Source organism: Hylaeus anthracinus, unplaced genomic scaffold (assembly GCF_026225885.1).
Source record: "Hylaeus anthracinus isolate JK02 unplaced genomic scaffold, UHH_iyHylAnth1.0_haploid 11981, whole genome shotgun sequence".
Classification (NCBI taxonomy): Eukaryota; Metazoa; Arthropoda; class Insecta; order Hymenoptera; family Colletidae; genus Hylaeus; species Hylaeus anthracinus.
Window position 1 is genome coordinate 7,247,717 of NW_026534329.1, and position 22,600 is coordinate 7,270,316.

General features: G+C 36.2%; 1 protein-coding gene across 2 annotated transcripts in view; it reads right to left on the reverse strand.

Annotated features, from left to right (window-relative positions):
• Nucleotides 1–6,552: 6,552 nt before the first annotated feature.
• The window catches only part of LOC128885448 (cytochrome P450 306a1), a 17,303-nt gene continuing 1,255 nt past the window's right edge, over nt 6,553–22,600 (reverse strand). Inside the window, exons 1-8 of one of the 2 annotated variants that reach the window (XM_054139504.1) lie at nt 22,078–22,428; nt 19,656–20,023; nt 11,348–11,496; nt 11,015–11,217; nt 9,779–10,082; nt 8,764–8,919; nt 7,688–7,862; nt 6,553–6,855 (exon numbers count right to left, since the gene is read on the reverse strand). In XM_054139504.1, coding sequence (XP_053995479.1) covers nt 6,674–6,855; nt 7,688–7,862; nt 8,764–8,919; nt 9,779–10,082; nt 11,015–11,217; nt 11,348–11,496; nt 19,656–20,001 — 1,515 coding nt within the window. In that variant the 5' untranslated portion in view covers nt 20,002–20,023; nt 22,078–22,428 and the 3' untranslated portion in view covers nt 6,553–6,673. Of the gene's footprint in view, nt 6,856–7,687; nt 7,863–8,763; nt 8,920–9,778; nt 10,083–11,014; nt 11,218–11,347; nt 11,497–19,655; nt 20,024–22,077; nt 22,429–22,600 lie in introns of those variants that run through there. The other variant, XM_054139505.1, reaches the window with a different exon arrangement.

A 22,600-nucleotide genomic window follows, 5' to 3' on the forward strand; every position in this document is an offset into this window, starting at 1 on the left:
GAAGTTAAATTTCATAGAGTTAGTTTCAAAATCTCCATCCTTTTGAAAGTTCCTCCGTAACGAGGATAAATGGAGCTATATTTTCATTCTTTTATCAAAATTATAAAAGTATTAGCGACGAGGTACCAAGACTACTTTCTGTATACGAAAAATTGCCACGTGGCAAATGACATTTTCACGTTCGATCGGTCATGAAAATGTCAGGTAAGGTGATGGTCATACGTCCGTTTAGGGTTAGCACGCTCCACGAACGACCAACGGAGCACGGTAGTCGTTCCTAACGCGACCCGATCCGATGCGACTCGATTCGATTCGATCCGATCCGAGTTAGGCTGGTGACATACTAGCGGCTCATTTTCGAATTAACGCTAGGTTTATGTTGTCGCTCGTTCCGTATTTCACGAGGGAGGTTACGGAAACCGTTTACACTTACATTCTAAATATTTACATTCTTACCAAATATTTACATTCAACAAAACGTGAAAAAGAATAATTTCTTGTCTCGAGTATTAGGAATTACAGTAAATATCTCATTAAAACAGCTGCAGATTTTCAAACATAACTCAAAGACGAACCTTCCCCAAAAATTTCAAATTTTTACTCATCTTTACTTACGTTTAAAGAGACAAGCACGACTACAAATTCATTTTTCTCACTCAGTTCTTAGAAAGTAAAAAAAGAAACGATGCAGGAAAAGATAGTTCAAACCTACGTAAACTTAGCGTTAACCTTCACGATTTCTCATCGTGAGTCGATTAGGCTCCACGCCGAATATCGCTGGTATGTCCCGGTCTTTGAGGTTCATCCTATCATAAAAAATTATGATAGATTCGGTTGATGGCCCTACGTATCCTCCTCCCCCGCCCCCCGCCCCCCCCACCGTCCATTTCTTCTCTTGTCGTGTATCCCTTCATCTTTCCACACCCTTCGCGTCAATTCTCGATTCGTAACCCCCGCGTTTACCAGCCAAGCGCTTTCATCTCATTTGCCTATTTATTAGCGTTTAGTCATTAACCGTTTAAAGATTCTGCGACGTACGAATGCTGGATCGGACGCCATTGTTGGTGTTTTGTGGCGTAGGTACAGAGTAGTTTTACAGAGAAGCGAAACTAGCGTTTTTCGATGAGTATTATCGAGAGAATTTGGCTATCGGTACCTTTGCAGGATCGATAGCGAAACTTGGTTTAATTGGAAAGGAAATTAAACATGAATTTGGTTATGTCGTCGTATTAAATTTTACATTGTCTTCATTTTGGAAAGATCGCAATGCAATTTAAATATGAAGTGGTCAATTACAGAATAATTTAGGTATTCTTTAATTTCTTTGTAAAAATAAGTCATAGTCCCGTTCGAAACAAGATAAAAAAATGAAGTCATAGTTGAAGTCGGTGTCGATGCTTTGTTGAAAGTTTCAGTAATCGATTGAACCTCTCTTAGTTCTTTCTAGTCTTACAGTCTCCTCTTATAAATTTTTAATTCTTGCAATAATTTACGTATTAACTCTGCTTTCATACTCGTTATTTTTCTTTATACTCTTGCAAGGGCTGAAGAAATGTTTTTGAAATAATGAAATCCTAAAATGATGAAATTCTGATATTCTGGAGCCTAGATAATTTGTTAATTATTCAGTAAACTCCCCTTGATACGTCATGTCACCCGTATGTGGGTGACAAGTGCTTTTCACCGAAGAATTAAAAAATTAATTCTGAAAGTTCATTGTCAAAGAAAATGAATTTCGATAAAGTCACAGACACAAATACCACAATAAATGCTTGATTATGTAGTTTCTAATAATCTACAAACAAAGTTTAATCACAGTAGAAATTTTCAAGAGTATCAGTCTGCACTGTAAAGCATCGCTCAAGTTCAACAAGAAAAATTCTAATTCTTGAAAGTTTCGAAGCAAACTATTTCTTACTACAGGGAAAGTAACAAATAACACCTAACCTCTTAATTTACTTGGAGCCACGGTCAATCTGAAAATATGGGCACAAGAGTTTGTAACCATAGTTATTCTCTGTAAAATTATTTTGCGAGGTATCGTTGATCCAGAATTCGTTCCTCACGGCTGGTTAGCGCGACCTGCGAACAACGATTCCCTTCCAGGGATCGCGATCGTGACGTGGTCTCCGACCCGACAGGAGACAAGACTTGTAAATAGTAATACCAGCAATAATAACAGCAATAATAATATTAATATTAACGATAATAATATAATAGTAGTAGTAGTCGTAACGATGACGACCTTAATAATAATTCCGCTAGTATTAGCGACCGTAGCGTAGTACAGTGGCTCAAAAAAGTATTTGCACATCCCGTATTTTAAAGACAACTGCCCGTGAGAAGTAATATAATAGTGCTTTATTTTAGTGCTTCGTTATGCACAAAAACGATACGTTCACATGGAAACGTTAATAATTTACCGTTCAAAAATTGTTAAGAAAAGAAAGTTTCTTAGCCAAGAAAGTAATTACAACATTAACCGCCGACGTTGATGAATTTACATTTCGTCGTGGTTATAATTATAAAAAAAACATTTTCAATATTTCGTCTAAATTTTTTAACCAAGAGAATCGCTTCTAGTCATCATAGGATACCCTATACCACAAACAGTTACAGTTTTGCTAATTTAAAAATTTTTTTAAATATAATTCAGTAGAAATTCTATGCAATATCTAACAAACAAAAATTTATTTTTTCATCCTTTTTTCTCCCTTGAAGTTTCGTGTTCAATCAGCCTAATACGATCCCCTGTGTCATAAACAATTACAATTTCGGCAAATGTTGACATTTTTTTAAATAAGAATTCAGTGAAAGTATTAAGTAAGGCGTCAAAGAAACAAAAATCTAATTTATTTTATCTAAATACCGAGTAATAAAATAAAATAAAATAAAATAAAATAAAAAGCGAGTAAACTTCTTCAGAAGCAGTTATTCCATGAATAACGAGCGTGCAAATACTTGGTCGTGCCATTGTAAGTGTTTAGAGATGCCTGAACGAGTTCGTGATGAGCGTGCGAGAAAACTGTACGATGAGTGCGCGTGCGATGTATGACAGGTGAATCAGTTTATAAGGATAACGGCGGTCGACGAGAGCCCAAGATTGCCCTTCGTTACCGAGGTCTCTTCCTTTTCGTTTCATTGTCCGCGTCCATCATCTTCCATCGAGTAGTTTCATTTTAAATCATTAAAAAAACGTCTTTTTTTCAAATAATTCTAACATCTTTGTTCCAATTCAAAGTACAACTCTACGATTCAGGATTGTCTTGAGGCTACCTTGAGGTTCCTGACAAATTGTCATCCTCTTCGGGTAGTTTTGCATCGCGTTTTTCCACAATTATCGACTATATTTCACGAATAACATTTCCGATATTGTCTTTAAGCGCTTGAATTGTTCGCGGCTCATTGACGTAGAGTTTTCCTTTGCGTACCCCCAAAGAAATCAGATCAGATCAATTATATCAATTTATGTCTCTATTTTTTAAAATAACGCGTCCAAGAATTGTTCAACAATGCAATTGTTTCGTTGCTCGTAGCGAAGTTTCACTATTTCTGTGCATTGTTGAAGCATATATCGTTTAATTTTTTTCAAATCGTGTAGCTCTCATTTCCCAGGCAGTTTACAAATTTAAAATGAAACCTCTTCGTGGAAGACACCTAATTATTCGACGTGAAACGAAAAGGTAATTGATCGGGTCTAAGGACCGCGCGTCGAACGGACTGGTGGGCTTTTGACCTAAAACGGTGATCTTTTTTTATTTTCGTGAAAGTTAGGACGAGATTCTTGCGACACAGCAGAAACGTAGTTACGTGTGCTTACAGCAGACCTGGGCAAATTTTCATTGAAATGAAAATAGAAAACGAGCTATTTGAGATCATTTATTTCGGACGGTTGGTTTCGTTACAGTAATTCGAGAAGAAAAATATGAATGATAATAGAAATTGCGTCGTCTTAAAAATACTAATATGTTTGATTTAATTCTCACGTGAGCAATGACAATCATACATTAAAAAAAGATATGAAAGAATTCAATGCAGCTACCACATTTTTAATGGTTTCATTTAGGTATCGAACCAGTCTGTTTTTTATTCGAAGAACGAATTATTTCGTTATTCTTTCTATTTCAAATGTAACAATACAAACAATCTTCGACAGTATGAATTTATTTTAAAAATCGTTTCGCAAAATTCTTTCTAATATTATCAGACTCTAATATGGTTGTAAATGAAAATGATCGTTCCACTGGTGTCGACAATGCAAGAGTGGCGTTTTACTTACGAAAAACATGATCTCATGTTCTAGTAATCCTGATTGAATAATCATTTAACATAGCCAGATCGGTCCTTTTATTTTGCAATAATGTTAGTACAGTTATTCGTGCTTGAGTATTGTTTACTACACCATCTTTGACTTTTTCAAATTCAAAATCATCATATCTGCTGCCAGTTCGTATAATTTTGAAGGAACAATTTTCAAATGATTTCAAATGATTCTAAAATCGAATAATACGTTATCCGACGTAATATTTCAAATAAGATCGTTCGAAAAGTTGTCAGGTCTGGCGTACAGAATTCAAAACCGATTTTATCGGACACTCGCCGAGTATATCGATCCGTTTGAGTGCGGGCAAAGATTAAGGCTGTGAATCTCGAATTTAGAACGCGGGATCCATCGAGATCCGTGTGATATCGCGCTCGTTAAATCATTTCCAAAGACTTTGTAATGCGTATCCTGGAACACCGACGAAGTATCGACGTGCTTTTACTTTTTCTTGTCGTTCTATTTTTTTATTATTATTATTATTATTATCATTATTTCATTTACGCGTCGATATTTCGTTTTGCACTTTGTTTCGTTAACGTATGGATCGTTTGCTCGTTGCCACGCGAATTTTCTAGCGAAGCAACGAGATTTATTCGCGTCGACGCCTCGTTTGTGTTTGCTAGTGAGAAATTTACACGTGGCACGCTCGAATCGCAGAATACCGCATTGTGTTCACCCGCCGACCGCGATCTGTGTTATTTAATGTTGTTCTCTTTGCTAACGATTAAAAGTGCTGTTTCTCATTCGACACGAACATGATGTACAAGTGATGATACCTTCAACGATATCCCTTCCCCTTCCACCACTCCGGAATTGATTACACAATTATACATTACGAAAGATACAGTGCTGTGCAAAAATTTCAGGTCACCATGTGTAGCTTGCATTACACTTAAATAAATCTATGTTAATAAAATAAATACGATGTACATTTGTTAGTGTGCTGTGTATACCTACGCCAGTATACTATACACGGTGTCCCAGAATTAGTGTAAGAAGCGAAAATGAGGGATAGGTGAGAAGATTCCGAACCACAATTTCCTTTGCAAAAATGTCGAATGTTTCGTGGTTTTTGAATTAGTAACGAAAAACCACCGACCAATCACAGTGCCCGATTATCGCGCGCTCAGTTGGCTTAGCTAGCCAATCCTGGCTCGAGCCTATGCTCTCGTGGCTGAGCGCGCGCCACGAGAAAACGGTAAAAGAAGTACTCCTAAATTTTCCTTTGAATCTATACTATTACTTTATCTAATTTCGGATAGTACGCTGCACAATAATATTAATAAAATAAATCATTTGTACTATTTCTTTAGTGGTAAATCTGTAAAAGATGTAATGTACCATAACTAGCCTAAGATTTTTGCACAGTACTGTACTTTTACCAAGGATAATTTCAAACGATCAATCCAAAATGATTGTTACACGGAGTAATACCAAATTATTCTGTCTAAATAATTATTACAAAGAATAATTCCTTTTTTAAATCTTGGAAGGGCTGAAAAAAGTGTTTCTGTAATTTTGAATTTCTCAGCCAAAGTATAATATATATATCCCAAACGTAATAAAACAGCGTAAATTTCATAAAACTGTAACGAAGCAATCATCAACTTTGATTTAGCCTTGTTGTGAATAATTTCAATAATAACGATAGTACTTTCTTTTTATTATTAATTCAGTTTTGCTCCTTGCTAAATAAACTATGTAAATTTATAATATAATATATAAATTATTATATATAACATAATGTATTGATATATGATATACAGCTATATAATAATAAATATATAGTATATTATAAATAAATTGTACAAATAAAGAAAAGAGCGTGATGTTATATTTATTTCAAAGAAATGAATATTTTTCAGGGTATCTTTAAAGGGGGGGGGGGAAGACACCTTGGATGTACAATGACCCCAATATTATTATTTTATCCAAAAAATCTAAATAAAAGTTATTTTCGTATTGCTCAGTATACGTATGATAAAAGTCAGCAAATTAATGTTCCATTAAGTCGATTGTTTTGGAAAAATGAATTGTTGAATGTACCTATGATTTTTCCGCATCCAAGATGGTTTCCATACGAAGGGTTACATAAACAAATTCTAAGTAAAGCGTATCAAGAAGGAAACATATTCATTTGATCAGTATAAAATGACAACGTTGCAAAAGGGTTATAAGGGATACGGAAACAAATTATAAGTAAAACGTACCAAGAGGGTTAAGTACGAAACATATTTATTTGATCAGTATAAAATTACAATGTTGTATGAAGCGTTTAATGGTCACTGTCCAGCGATAACTACTAGTGAAAGTAGGCGGAAGTAGAAATTACAGAAACGATTCTGTCGATCATCGGCGTCGCGTAACGAACGCCAAGCGATGAGGTTTAGGGAAGAGCGTAATACCGCAGTCGCCTTCAAGATCGACGGTCTCGTTCGGTGGTATCGATACGCTCAGCGAGCGTAACACCCTTCCAGCGAAAAGGAACAGCGTCATCCTGGCCAATTCCTCGCCGACGCAGACGCGTTTACCTTTAAACAAACAAAAACGTACACGCGGACGTATTTACCAAGCGTAGAAATTAATTCTTTGACTTTACATTCCATTATTTATTAAGGGCGTATTCTAGTCTAGAACTTTCAACGCATCATTTCTTTTTGCGTTTTCTCAAAGTGTAGAGAAATTAAGAAAGTATGTAAATTTTAAAATGTATCTATCAAAGGATTTTGTTAAATTCGGAAAATTAACTAAGTTAGGGACGTCTAAAGGGAACGGTGGCGTTCGCAACGGCGTTATAATTTGCATTTTGAATCTCTTTGCAGTATTTACTACAATTTCTTCGTTGATAACGTGTAAAATCATTTTCAGCGAGCAAGTAAGCGAGGATTAGGTTTTAATCGTAATCGTAAGTATACGTAAGTGGTAAGAAAAACTTTAAACTCGATTTCCTCGCAACCATACTTTTTTTTTAAATACGTACGATCTTCGGAACATGTGTCTTTATCGCCTGAACCACAGTTTTCAAAATCTGATTGTCCTAAATAATTTTTTCTTTTTAATACACTAAGGAGAAAAAAAAGTCGATATTCAAACTTGAAAGTGTTGCCATTCTTTGAATTTTCAATATTTCATAATATCTTGGTTCGTAATGACACTAATATTAATGAAGATGTTTCTTGATTTTTTTTTATTTCAGATATGCATGTTTGAAACTATCGAGAAGAGTCACATCAATTTATCAATGTACATTAAATTATTATGTAACGTAATTATTTGTCTGTTTCAATAATTGTCATCGTCTATTTTATTCCAATAAAATTTTGCTCGTCTCTGGTTGAACGAGAAAGTGTCAAAGATAATTACCAATTTGGAAGGGAAAGAACGCTTCCGGTTTGCGGAAACTTCCATCCTCGGCCAGGAATCTGTCAGGTTTAAATTCGAGAGGATCCTGCCAGTGGGCAGGATCGGTATGAACAGTCCACTGCAACGGGACCAGCATGGTGCCTTTTGGCACGATATACTCGCCTATTTCTGTTTCCTGAGTAAAATATTCAAATTGAAATAGTCAAATTTCTAACCAAATTTATGTCCAATTATGTCTTATAAAAATGGGTTTACGGCCAACTAACCACTGCCTAATATCTTGTAATCGTTGTACACAACAGTAACAATATTCATTGACTTCAACAGATACTTTTTTATTTAATACTTCGATTTAATAACTGTTCCTTACTTTAAGATTGTTTCAAATCCTATCTTCGATTATAATACGGATTTTCCAAAGTATAGATAATTATTTAAAAAAGAAATAGAAATCTTTGATTGATGTCAAATAAGTAATAGCATGGTTTGGTGTAATAAACCCTTTTATAACGACATTTAACTGTTTAACGCTTTTTAGGAAAAACTGTAGGTAAAACTTTATGTAAGAAGATGGAGGGGGGGGGGTAGGGGAAGTCCGAGTAATCTTGTGTCCTTATAGAGAGGGAGCGAAGGGTTAAAAATGACCAAAATCGTCCGTACGTAACTAACCCTTTGCGCTCGAGGAATTTTTCTATCAAATCAAATCTGGCCCATTTTTATAATAAATTTCTGCAAAACCAAAAACTCTACTTCGAAAAGAAACATCTACGAACATTCATGAATCAATGTATTATTGTTTCAATTAATAATTAACTGTAGTCTGATATAAGTAAAATTGAAATTGCACGTTCAAAAAGATCACTTTTAATTTACATATGTCGCCCTAGAGGCGCCACTCGAGCGCAAAGGGTTAATAAACAGCCCTAATCTCTGTCAACAGGAGCACCGGGCGTTCGTTCGTCGTCTGAAATTCAGCCGTCGCGCTAAATAAATTTATTTATTCAAACAAATTGCGTTATAGTGGTACTCGTTTCGTTTCTATCATTCATTGATTCATTGGTTGCGTCCGTGCGTACCTCTGATGTCCCGTGAGGAATACCGAGTGGTGTGACGCTTTTGAGTCGTTGCACTTCAGCCAAAGCAGCCTCGAGGCGAGGCATCGAGTCTCTGTCCTTTAAAGTCGGTTCTTCCCCGGTCTCCAAGCACCGATCCATCTCTAATTGGACCTTCTCCTGAAAATCATCCAACGATGTCACACTTCACGTTACAGTGGAGAAATATCAGGCGATCGGATAGATTTAATTTGTAACGTTAGGTATAGAAATTGATGCTGAGCCTTTCTAAAGTAAACTTACCATTTATTTAAAAAAAAAAAAATCACCAAAATTATAGAACGTTTAATCATTGTTGAATTACACGTTCTGAGAGAGAACATACAGTTACGAAAGCAAATATCGAAGTAATCTGTGTGATTCATTATTACGAAGGTTGATACTTTAATATAAGGAAATAGTAAATATTTCTATTTAAACTAGATTTATAAATAATTATGTAAATGTAGACAGAATTAATTTGTATACCTAATAAGTACCAAGTACACTTCTAATCTGTTAATAGAACAACAATAAGTGTTAGTTACTGAACTTCATATTGCTAAATTGTAATGGCCATCAGGTTGAAACTTAGATTATGTATAGATTCACAGTAATCTGTAGACTGGTGATGTTATCCATTTATGGCAATGACTAAATTGTTTTGAAATATTGTTTAGAATGAAATTCTTATAGAATAATTGCTTCACATATAAATGTTGATAATATATATAATTCTATTCCTGTATCTATGAAAATGTAACTTTGCATACACATTCCCAGTCTAGTAATAATAATATGAATTATGCTTAGGAAAACCAAAGAAGTTACTATTTTGCAACATTGAACATTTTTTTCAACATTCCTCAGGAGGATCTACATTAATACCACTGATATTCGGTTAATTTAAATATTTGTACATCGAGTTAAGTTCGATCGATATTCGAGGCACACCAGATTCGATCGCGACCGATAAATAGTCGTTTACATCACTGCGCACCTGTTCCTCTGGATGGGCAGCCATGTAAAGAAGAAACCAGCGGATCGTCGTCAAAGTGGTATCCGTTCCAGCGCCGAAAAGGTCAGCGAGCAGATGATAAAGTTGTGGTTCCGTAAAATGACGAGTCTCGAAGACGTTTTCCTTTTTCATCTGTTCAACGAACGCAGCCAAGAAGCTGTCATTCTCCACGGTTGTCGACGCGCTTCTAGCTCGATATTCGTCAACTATTTCGCGATACAACTGGTGCGTTTTCTCCTTCCCGTCGAGGATCGTCTGGATCGTTTTTCCGTATCGCGGCAGGAATCTAACGAAGTTAGTTGGAACTATAGTTAGATTGGAAGTATAGTTAGGAGAAAAACTGAACGAATCACAATATATTTCGTATAAAATATTTTGTATATTATATGCCATTCATCCAGCATCTTTTGTCATACGTCACACTTCATATACGTCATACGTCATACGTCATACATCATGCGTCATACGTCATACGTCATACACGTCATACGTCATACGTCATACACGTCATACGTCATACGTCATACGTCATACACGTCATACGTCATACGTCATACGTCATACGTCATACGTCATACGTCATACACGTCATACGTCATACGTCATACGTCATACGTCATACGTCATACACGTCATACACGTCATCATTAGCCTGTGGATTTTATGCATTTATAACGTACAATAGTACATATTGAATGATATACTCATATCACATTACAATAATAATATTGATATTTCATTTTGCATGAGTGCATGTATCTTTTGTTTATGTTTAGCATGTGTTTATTATATGAACTGATATCATAAATGTATAATACCTGCATTACATTCATCATACACCATTCGTTATTGGTACCACATATCATACATCACATGTAACATATTATATAATATATTACATGCAATACATATTATGAAAACATAGTTTTGTATAACGAAACAATTATCATCATTAATTTTCCTCTGTTACGAATTGTTCAAATAACAAAAAGTACTTTTCAAACTTTAAGCCAGTGATGCTTCTCATCGTGCATTTCTCTGCCTACGTTGCACCAAAGAGGTTTTCCTTTTTAAATATATGAATAAGTAAACGCATAAACAGTTTGCAGTCACAAATATGTAAGTAATTGGTAATCGATCAAAGATTAAATTATTCCGTGATTATAACGAGGAATTACATTTTAGAAGGATCGCAAAGAAGAAGGAACGAGTGCCCACCTGAGTATAGGCAAGAAGTTGAGCGGTCCAGCGACGCCTATATGCTTGACACCTTCCTCCTGCAGATGTCTCAGCCATTTCCAAACCTGCTGATCCTCCTCGTACTTTATCCCGAAAACGAGATCGTTGACGAGGTTGCCGATGCAGTGATGAAGCGTGTCCATAGGATCGATCGGCCCGTTCCTCGATCGTTGCTGCAGTTTCTACGCGTGTCCAGGTAAAAATCGTTCGACGTATCGGTTAAATCGTAAAGGAACGCCCGTGAATTTTACAGATGGGGGAAGAACTCAATGACGAAAAGGCGATAGAAAAAGTAACGGATGTTCAGAGTACCGATACGCATTCGTTCGCGGCGTCCAGTATCCTCTTCTCCAATCTGTCCCTCTTCGGTCCATCGTGCTTGACCATCCCGAAATTTCTCAAACAGACACTGACGAACTTCCGTTGGTCCCTCCATCGGTCGCCTTCCGCGCAAATCAGTCCTACGCGAAGAAACATCGAGAGGTATTGGTTTAGGATAGGTCGATGCACCGGAGTGGTTCTTGAAAGGGTGACTTTCGAATTTTAACTCTTTGCAGTCGAGAGGTGACTCTCAGTCACCATTAGATTTCACGCAGCAAATCTACGATACCTAATGTTTCTTTAGGTTTCATTTCTTTGGAGCTTCAAGTGTCGATAAAATGATTCTCGGTCAGGTAAAGGTGACCTTATTCTCAAATCTAGATAGCTTAGAATTCATGGCAATAGAATGCTAAGAAACATCTCGAGTTGCTGACAGATACCAGAAAAAAAGGCCTCGAGTGCAAAGGGTTAATGCTCCTAGGGGCCTAAATATTAGGTTGTCCCGAAAGTTTCTTTCGCGAGCTGCACTCAATTATTTGATGTGGTCGTGTTTCTATAAATAGACAATCTAATTACATATATATTCATGTTGTAACAGTAATGGAGCAAAATGAATCGTGCAGAATTCAGTAATGTAACATAAAACATAAACTATTGTGCATGTGTTACTTATTAATAAAGCGAAAGAAACTTTTGGGACAACCTAATAACTAAGTAACTAAAGAAAATAATTAAAAAAACAGGTTCCCTAAAAATTTCAGCTCTCTATCTCAATTCTTAGTATCCTCTCCACAAAGGTCGAATACTCCCACCTGAAATATATAGGAAAGAATACTTTTTGCATTCTGATTTTTATATTTTAAGAATGAAATAACTGAAATACTATGAGATGGTATATTGTTATAGGAAATTGAACGCTCGACAAAATAAGACTCTTGCAAAAACTTCGTAAGTTTAACCGGTACAAAGTTATAAGTTGATAAAGTTGAAATTATAAGTGTTTATCTGTTTTCCCTGAATCTTTAATGTGTTTTTTAAAATTATAATTATACGTAATTTATTGCCGTATTATGGACTTTGTGTTAGAAAAATAGATTCCTTCGTTTTGCTACAATATGACATAGTGTCAATATTTACTACTAATTAATTAAATATTTGTGCAAATATTTAGCCTTAAGTTTTTACCGTATAATAGAATGGTTACTTTCACTATACTTTCTTCTTTTCACTTCTTTCTTAATACTATTTCCATTATTTCCATCGAAAAATCGATCATCGCATTCCATAAAATTTTATTTTACTTCTTTCGATCACAATTATTTTTTAATTATTATGTAATTTTTTAATTCGATCTATATTCGCCGACTTGTCCTTTAAATAAAAACAAAAGAAAATACACAACAAAGTAAATACGCTCTCGGATAACTCCGATTCAAACGCATCCTCTTATCTTTAACATCTCTCGATAATTTATATTTTGCATTCAATTCTGCCAATGCTCATTGCGTCGCAGATGGTATCGTAACGTGTTCGTCTCCGTTAATTTCATCACTCGGTACTCGAATTTCTTAATTACATCTATCATTATCATTCGTTCACATCGTGAACGGTGTCCGTTCGATCTTTTTACGAAACAAGACGTTGTATCGCGAGCAGTGGGGGATGCGTGTAAAAAAAAAAAAAATAGCGAGGGAATTACCGTCGACGTTCCGTAAGTAGGCGCAGCCATTGAACTCGCCGAAGGATAATCTCCGAGTGAATAAACAATAATCTCTTACCGCACCCACTCTCTCCCGCCACCCTTTTCCTCCTTCGTCACCACCAGCTCCCTCCACCGTCTCACCTCCTCCTTCTGCTCCTCCATCACCTCCACGCTGTTCCCCTACTTATCCATCGATTGACCCCCTCCTCCTCCCCTCCACCACAAACTTCGCCGCTGTTACATCTCCCTCTCGCCATTCCATCCCTCCCCTCCTTTTCTTGATCTCATTCGTTTACCTTACGCGTTACGGTTCGCTTCTTGATCGTATGCGTACCATCGTGGACGGGATAAAGAGTACCAGAGGCCGTGATCCACGAAATCGCGAGGGACGATAACGAGTCTATGTACCTACTAGGTACAGTGAGTAAATTTTCTCTTTGTCCCTTTAGAAGTTCAATCAGAACGTAGGATAAAATAATCAAGCGATACATTTGGGGAGACAGGGATTTTTACTAAGGAATTAAAAAATTAATTTTAAAGACCGGACGTTATAGAAAAGGAGTCTGGGTAAGGTATGTAAATTTTGAGCGGGCTGTACGAATAAATAACGCAAATGCTTGATTATATAGTTTCGAATTGTAAGAGAAGGAAAGTTTGGGTTCAGAAGTATTTCCATGAGTATGTACCTACTAAGTACTGTGAGTAAATTTTCTCTTTGTCCCTCTAGAAATTCAATTAGAACGTAGGATAAAATAACCAAGCGATACATTTGGGGAGACAGGGATTTTTACTAAGGAATTAAAAAATTAATTTTAAAGATCGGATGTTATAGAAAAGGAGTCTGGGTAAGGTATGTAAATTTTGAGCGGGCTGTACGAATAAATAACGCAAATGTTTGATTATATAGTTTCGATTTGTAAGAGAAGAAAATTTTAGGTATTTGGTTAGGTATTTCCATGAGTATATCTGACACGGAAACTGTTAAGGGGATTTTCGTCTACAGGCGTGATTTTTAAGTTATTTTTAAAATTCTTGCGAAGAAAATCATAAGGTCTTTTACAATGAGTTCTTTTTTCTCCGTATTATTACTACACGTTTAAAGTATGTAAAAATAATACGTCTATTGTAAAAATTGCCAACATGGATATCATCCCTTTTTATCCATTTAAGAAGATTATCCATTGATATTTTCCAAATTGAATTTAAAAAAATATCAATGTATTTATTATTTGAACAATTTTGACGGCTGACGTTTATTTTTTTAACTTTTGTTCAAAGGAACATTATGCAACGGTAACATACATACAGCCAAATATTAAAAACAAACCAATTGCAAGTGCAACAAACCAATTACAATTCGATTTAAAAGTCCGATATCAAATTTGAAACTTGGCCCATTTAAGGGTTCAATTAATTTTCTCTTTATTTCTTTACGTTCTATTTCAACCTTGTAATTATCATCTGAAACTAAATTTATATAATTTCTGTTTTAAATTTGACCAAAGTCTATCAAGCTCTATCATACTAAATTTATATAGTTCTTGTTTCAAACTTTATTACATTACATTTATGTACATGCCCTCAGGGGCTGTAGCTATGTCTGATTGTAGCTACAGTACGGGTTTAGCAATCCCGAGGTACCCGAGCTAAACTGCCCAAAATTTCTATAAACCCACATACATTTCCACGCATTTTTACAAAAATACAGTAATATGTCTCGTTAGACGCACAAGCTCGAGACTGACCTTGTGCAACTAACGTGGACATCGTATATTCCTTGATGTTTGCCGACGAGCTTCGAACGATACCGTACCACATAATCAGATGTGTCATAAATACACTGCGGATTAGTAAGCATTCATAGAATATTTGAATGCGAAAGAACCTACAAAATCCAAAGAATATGCAAGAATATAAAAAATATTAAAACTAAAGTTCATAGTATAATATTTCCAGATTAAAATAAATTCCTATTTAGGCTCAATTTTAGATACGTATGAAAAGATTTTATTTTGCATAAAGATCCACAGTCTAGGCATAAATCTCCAAACGAAACACGAAAGATTTACCAGACGTCGCGAACACGACGAGAACGAGCCGTCTTTTATCGTGCGAATACGAACGGCAACGCAACTAAACGCATCCGTAGAAAGAGAGAAAAGTTAGGCTTCGAAGGGATTACATCATCCGGGAGATTGCGAGTCGCGGAGGGCAACAGACGAATTCGCGAAACGAACATGCGAACCGCCAGAAATAAACCGGCGAGACTGCCGCAAGAGGTATCGCGTTCGCGCGATAGACGCTCTCAGGGTCGGTCGTTCCACCGGCCAGCAATTGCAGAAATATGTCCGAGCGCGTATGTGCGTTGGCATCGGGTTCTGGTGTCGTTTTTCCCGGTTACAGCGGCGTTACGACAACCTCCTTTAACCCTTTGCTGCTACGCGATCTTTCGCACAATTTCGTTTACGAGGGGAGGTCGACTTAGGCATATTTATGAATTTTTTTGAGACAAACGAAAAGTTTTCGGGTAACAAAATTTTAATTATTCTAAAGAAGGTTTTTTTGTGCACGAGTCGTACTTTTTGTATTTAAAAGTATCTTAAATTAACGAAGTCGCGTCATTATTATTGCTTACATGAGCATTCTGCGATGACCAATCTACTGTTCGAAACACAAGCATTTTTTAATAACATATTTAATTATCTAAGTGCTATCGAGAAGTTTTATTTTGTTTAGCCTAGTTCTTTTTTATATGTGAAGAATGGACGACTTGCGAGGCTAATATTTATTTGAATCGTTGCCATTTTGCGCAAAATTATTTTTAAATAAATGCGCCTATTAGATACTTTAATATATTATTAAAAACTGCTTGATTTTCTAACTTCAGATAACTCAACTCTGAAGCGAGTAGTCACCGCACAATACACATGTAAATAATGACAAATTTTTTTTTGTAAATTTTATTTTATTCGCTCTTACTTTTTTAATTCAAGATATTTTTGAATACAAAACTTTCGACACATGCACTGATAAACGTAATTTCGAATGCCCTTAAACACGTAACCAAGAAATCTTCCCTTTGCTCGAAAAAAGCTGTTTAAAAAATTACCGAATGTATTAGGTGGACTGGAAAGTAACGTCGTTTTTAAATACTTGTTTATCACTCAACTCGTTGATTTTTATCGATCTGGCATTTAAAATTTGCACAATAGATGACAAAAGGCTGTTGATAACAATGGCGATTGCATAACTGATTAAACATAGAAATTTATTAAAAATCTGTTTGAATTTAATGTAAAAGTAACGACATTACTTTCCAGTCTATCTAATACTTTAAAACATACCTAAAGTATTCTCAAAGTTATAAAAACATCACATACATTCTTCTCTGTGAAAAAAATATCTTAATAAATGCTTAATACTTGGTCTCTTAATGTGGTTTCCCCCTTTAACACAAGATTTGCAGAGATTTCTAATGAAATTTCCATTACTGAATTTATGCTTTCATAGGTGAAGTTGATTTACTAAAATTAATTAGGAGGCTTGAACAAAAATGAATTTGAATATACACTCGTCTTTTTACATGGATAAAAGTCAGGTCAGTAAAACCTCGTGAAAATTGGTGCCAGGATATAAACAATTGCAGTTCCTTCAACAACAACAAAAACTGAAGATATTTTTTTAAGCTATATAGATGCGGTTATCGCCTGAACTATGCTAATAAGAAAATATTAAAAATAACGTATTGGTAGCCTTTTAAATTATTACGGGGACCGAAAAGTGATCAAAATGTCTACGACTTGGAAAAGTTTTTTAATGAAAAATCGATCGATCCTTATTTCAGTAGCATATAATACACATTCCACTTTCTATTAAAACTCTTGTAAAGGAACAATTTAATTTTTTTAAACTGTTCTAGCTTCTTCTGAGGTTGCCTCTTTTCGGCCAAATAAAATGGCCGATTGTCTCGACTATCGGGCAAAATTTTTGGTGTGTGACCAGGGTTCATTCCCATTGCTTCAAATACGTACTTTTATTCTGATACGATAACCGTGGTTAAAAACTCCTGTAACTAAATACGCAGCAATTTCTGCAGTTTTTATTCCGCAATTAGTATATTCTCGTACGAAATAAAAGAATAAAAGACATTGCGAAGTTCTATCTACAAATCTCTCAACGATACAATGACATCAAGTAAAATATGTGCATTAACTCGAAAAAATAATTGTCTACGAAGGTTCCGAAGGCTTTCACTCAATCCTCTAAAGTGTCAAGTACTCCGATTTCCAACGTCGCACCACTTTGCTTAAAGGCATATGTAACAACTTTGTTAATTATTCGAGTACATTAAAGATACTTCGGAATCACGTTTTAAAGATCTAACGTGTCAAGAAAATGCACAAAAGGAAAATAGATTATTAAAGGTGTCAAACTATCCCCATTACTTGGTCTGGAAAATTTCGACGATCCCTTGAAAATTAATGCAACGAGGTGTCCGGACTTGTCGCGAATGCAAATTATCTCCCGCTCCTGGTATCGTCGCTTCGGACACCTCCGGACTTCCCCTTTTTCGCTCCCCCACTGCCCGCGGCGCTCGTTCTATCTCGCTCCCGCCCCCGGTCGGTCTGTAAGCAGGAAAGGCCGTCAGCACGTCCTTGCGGAGCTAACTGTAATATCTCGTTGATGCAGCGCAGAACCAACAACGACCGGGGAAACTTCCTTCAAGGAGATCGAGCCGATACCGAAAGTGAGAGTCCTTCGTTGTCGGCACGAGACTCTCCCGCGCGCGGATAGGTTCATCGCGCTCGCGCGTCTCTGTGTAGGAGTATCGAGACGAGGATCGCGAGAGGAGGGGTGGGGGGTGGATGGAGGGCAAAGAAACGAAGGATCGCGCGGAAACTAGCGCCGAGGAATGCGATTCGACGTGCACGCCGGGAGACCCGGAGGGAATGCCCCTGGATGGAATTCAGGTTCAGTGGGTAGGATTTTTCTAAAAGGTCATTTCACTACTGATCGCGGTGACCATCGTGAAACGCACCGTCTACATCGGATGGGAAGGTACGGCGAGGACGGGTCAGTTTTGACCCGTGGTAAAATTGATATCGGTACAGGGGAGCCTCCAGTATCCACGCTGATTTGAAGACGAAAGTGTCTGGATGACGGAATTTTTGGATAATATTAGGTAGACCGAAAAGTAATGTCGTTTCATTTACATTGAATTCAAGCTTTTCAATATATTTATATCTTTAATTCATTATGTAATCGCCCTCATTGTCGGCAGCCCTTTTGTCACCGAGTGTGCAAATTTTCAATGGCAGAAAAATCAACGAGCTGATAAATGATAAACAAGTATTTAAGATGGCAAAAACGACATTACTTTCCAGTCCACCTAATAATTCGTCGCTACCAGCAGACAAGAACAGTTCGTTTCTGGAATTTGTCGCTACAAGCAGACAAGGCCCGTTCCTCTTTTGAATTTGTCACTAAGAGCAGACAAGAATAGTTTGTTTTTTGAATTTGTCGCTACAAACAGACAAGAATAGTTCATTTTTTGAATTTGTCGCTACCAGCAGACAAGACTAGTTTGTGTTTGGAATTTGTCGCTACAAGCAGACAAGAACAGTTCGTTTTTTGAATTTGTCGCTACCAGCAGACAAGAACAGTTTGTTTCTTGAATTTGTCACTAAGAGCAGACAAGAATAATTTGTTTTTGGAATTGTCGCTACAAGCAGACAAGAATAGTTCGTTTTTGTATTAGATAGACCGAAAAGTAATGTTGTTTCTTTTACATTAAATTCAAACTTTGCAATAAATTTCTATCTTTAATTCATTATATAATCGCCCTCATTGTCAGCAGCCTTTTGTCACCTAGTGTGCAAATTTTCAATGCCAGAAAAACTTTTAATTTTGTTCTTCTTTTTCTCCAAAAAACATTGATCTTTTTCCCCATTTTATGACGCAAGTCTCATCATGGGTCGAATTTTTTGTTCTATTTTTTTTTTCATTTTTTCACAATATATAACTATATTATGTATTATTATGTTACTTATAGTATTACATAATATATGTATATATATATACCATATCATCACTGAAATTATAATTTTGCTCCAACGAATAACGGATAACGGTTCGCGAAGCATTTTTGAAATTTTCATCCAGCTAAGAATTTTTTTTTTTCATTTTTTCGCCATATATAATTATATTATATATTATTATATTACTTATAGTATTATATAATATATGTATATATATACCATATCATTGAAATTATAATTTTGCTCGAACGAGTAACGGATAACGGATCGAGAAGCCTTTTTGAAGTTTGCATCCGGCTAAGAATTTTTTTTTTCATTTCTTCGCAATATACAATTATATTATATATTATTATATTACTTATAGTATTATATAATATATGTATATATATACCATATCATTGAAATTATAATTTTGCTCGAACGAATAACGAATAACGGATCGAGAAGCATTTTTGAAATTTGCATCCGGCTAATAATTTTTTGCCCATCTCCGGCGAGAGGAAAGACCTGCGGCCGAAGACGTACAAGTGGAACGAATAAACGTGTGCGCCGACCTTACCGTATCCTTGCATAATTCCGTGAGTGAGATAGAGCGGTGCTCTGCCAGCGCACGCATCCTTCGCGAATGCCTGCTTGATTATTCGCGGATCCGAGAGCAGGACGGTGTAGACGTTTCCCATGCGAATGCCGCACACTGGGCCATAAGTCCTGGCCAGTTTCGTGAGAGTTTCGTGCGGTTTTTCTGCGTCGATCCACGGAAGGTAGCCAAGGATCGGAAGTTGCCATGGGCCGGGTGGGAGATGACGCATTCTTTCACGATATCTGATGAAAAAATATGCGAGAAGAAAGAGGGACGCGAGCGAGATCGCGTAGACAACACTCATCGCGAACCCTGGCTCCAACATTGTCCGTTGTAGCCCCTTTTATCTACACAAAGAAACAAATCGTGACGATTACTATTTAATTTCGCGCGATATAGTTCAGAGTTTAAAGTCTAGAGCCCACAGTTTAAAATAGAGTTTAGAATATAGAGTTTAAAGTTTAGAAATTGCTCGAACGCTTCGTGGCAAAGTTATAAACATTAGGCTGCAATGAGCAACAATAACCAGAGATCAGCTTAGTCATGTAACAAAAACGTTTCAAAAGCGTTGCATAAAATGTTTAGAAGGTAATCCAGAAACGTTTGAGCATATTTTTCATTGTAGACGATTGTTTAAAATATTTCGGAAACTAGTCGTCTTTTTACGAATTTACCCTAACACTTTTTTACGTAGAATGACACAAGGAATCAACCTATATAAACAAAAATTACACATGCATCATAGCACTCGTACAAAAAATATGGTCGTACAAATATAGTGTACTTTGAACCACTCATTCTTCTCTTTTCACATTTTTCACTAAATTACTTCGTACTTGGTTGCCTTAAAGATAAATCTTTAACACGTTGACACTTCCGCCGCGGACGAAAATAAGTAGCCGTTCGCTGGAAGCTGCAATTGTGATATTCCCTTTAATGAAAAATTTCTCACAAATGTTCTAATATGATTATTTTGAAAAACATATATTTGTGGTAACTTATTTTATATACAATATAAGTTAGTTCCATAAGTATTCGTAACATCTATGTCTATTAAAGAAATTTCTCGAAATTAAATAAGTTTAACGTTTCCCTAAAAAAGGCGCAGAATTAATTTCTTCGCCTAACTCGTGTCCGATGAGCACCGCCAGGGGACAACGAGTGTGCTCGTCAACAGTCTGCAACGTTCGATCGTGACAACGCGGGAACACTTGTGACCGGTGAGCAATGCTTTAATACCAACGGGTCTTTGCCCGTCTAATGATAACATCTCGAATTAGAGGATGTAGGAAACGTGCACGTGTAACGTCAGCGATCAACCGTGTCTTAAAATTGTTGGACGCAGAAAACCAGTTCCGCGGGTGCGCGTGCACTCGGCACGTGCACTCTCCGCTAGCTCGATTCGCTTGAATCCCATTCGTGCGCAGAATGTCAAACGACGCGTGGTTAAGCACGTGTTTTGCCCGAGTGCGTACATACTCGGTTTCATAAACGATACACGGCTCGTTACTCGATGACCCTTCGCAGAGTTAGACGATTATAAAAAAAAAAAGAGCGGGACACAGGCGGCGAGACTCACCGCCAATTATCATTATGCCGGACACGGGTAGAGAATTTTTCGTACCGAACCGGTCGGACTCAAACAAGCCGCTCGAAGAGGACGGTAAATCTCGTCTACGTTATATGTACGTCGGTAGTTTGTTTAATTTGAACGTTCAGTCGATCTGGTTCCTTGTGTTATTTTTCTGTATTTTCGTTGTTTTATAGTTTCAATGTTGTTTGTATAGTTTTAATGATTTTGTGGTCACTAATGGTATAATTATGACGTATAATTAGTATGATTTGTATAGTTTGTTATGTATGTATAAGTATGATGTATAAGTAGATTTATTTAATTTGTGAGAGTTATACAAGTTGCAGTAATACATACATCTACATGTAATTAATAAATTATATTGATTCGTATATCAAACTCAAGTCCCAACCTGATCACCATTACATCTGTATGAATTTTCGTAGTCATGAAATTTTGCTCGTTGTTATTGAATATGTATATTAAATTGATATGAATTGATACAATTGATTAATTAGTGTACCTTGTATAACTTTCACAACTTAAATAAATTATTTGTAAATATAACGAGCTATACAATTGTATAAATTATGCATGTTATACAAATTAGACAGGATTGTTTAGAAATGTACACAAAATCAAATTTCAATGTCTTGTTATAAGTAGGTTTCTTTATGTCTAAAGATTCATACAAACTAAGTATCATGAATTACGAGATTCCAAAAGTACATTGTTTATATATTCTTGTACTTTCAATACTATCCTTTAGCAACACTTTCACCTGTTACGTTGAAAGAATTTTTACAAAATCAACGACCGAAAGCTTACCAATTTTTATTAATATCATAAAATTTCACACCGCACTGGGAAAGCGAGAATAAACTTCTTTTTTTTTGGAAATTCGTTGAGTAAACTGGAATTGAACACCGAGCGTGAAAATGTCGTCCAACCCGAACCACAGCGATACGTCGACTGTCAGACGATCCGTCAGTGCGATTCGGTCACCTTGTGTCGATTCATGACTCGCTATCTATTCTTTAAATCTAACAGAAGCAGAAAGATAGCCAAACATTGTGACTATCAAATGGTCGATCGACTGTTTTATAGTCGTAAAAACGCAACGACGAGGAAACAGACTCGAGTACCACGATCGAGGTTTATCTATTCTACTAGATCAGGGCTTCTTAAACTTTTTTCATTCACGACCTCATTTATGACTGTGATTTTTCTCGCAAACCAAAAATTATAAAATAAAGACACGCAAATATTTTGTGATGATTTATTGATTAGGTAACGATATATATAGTTTTGATGATAAATAGGGTATCTAATTTTTGCAGTTGGTATAATT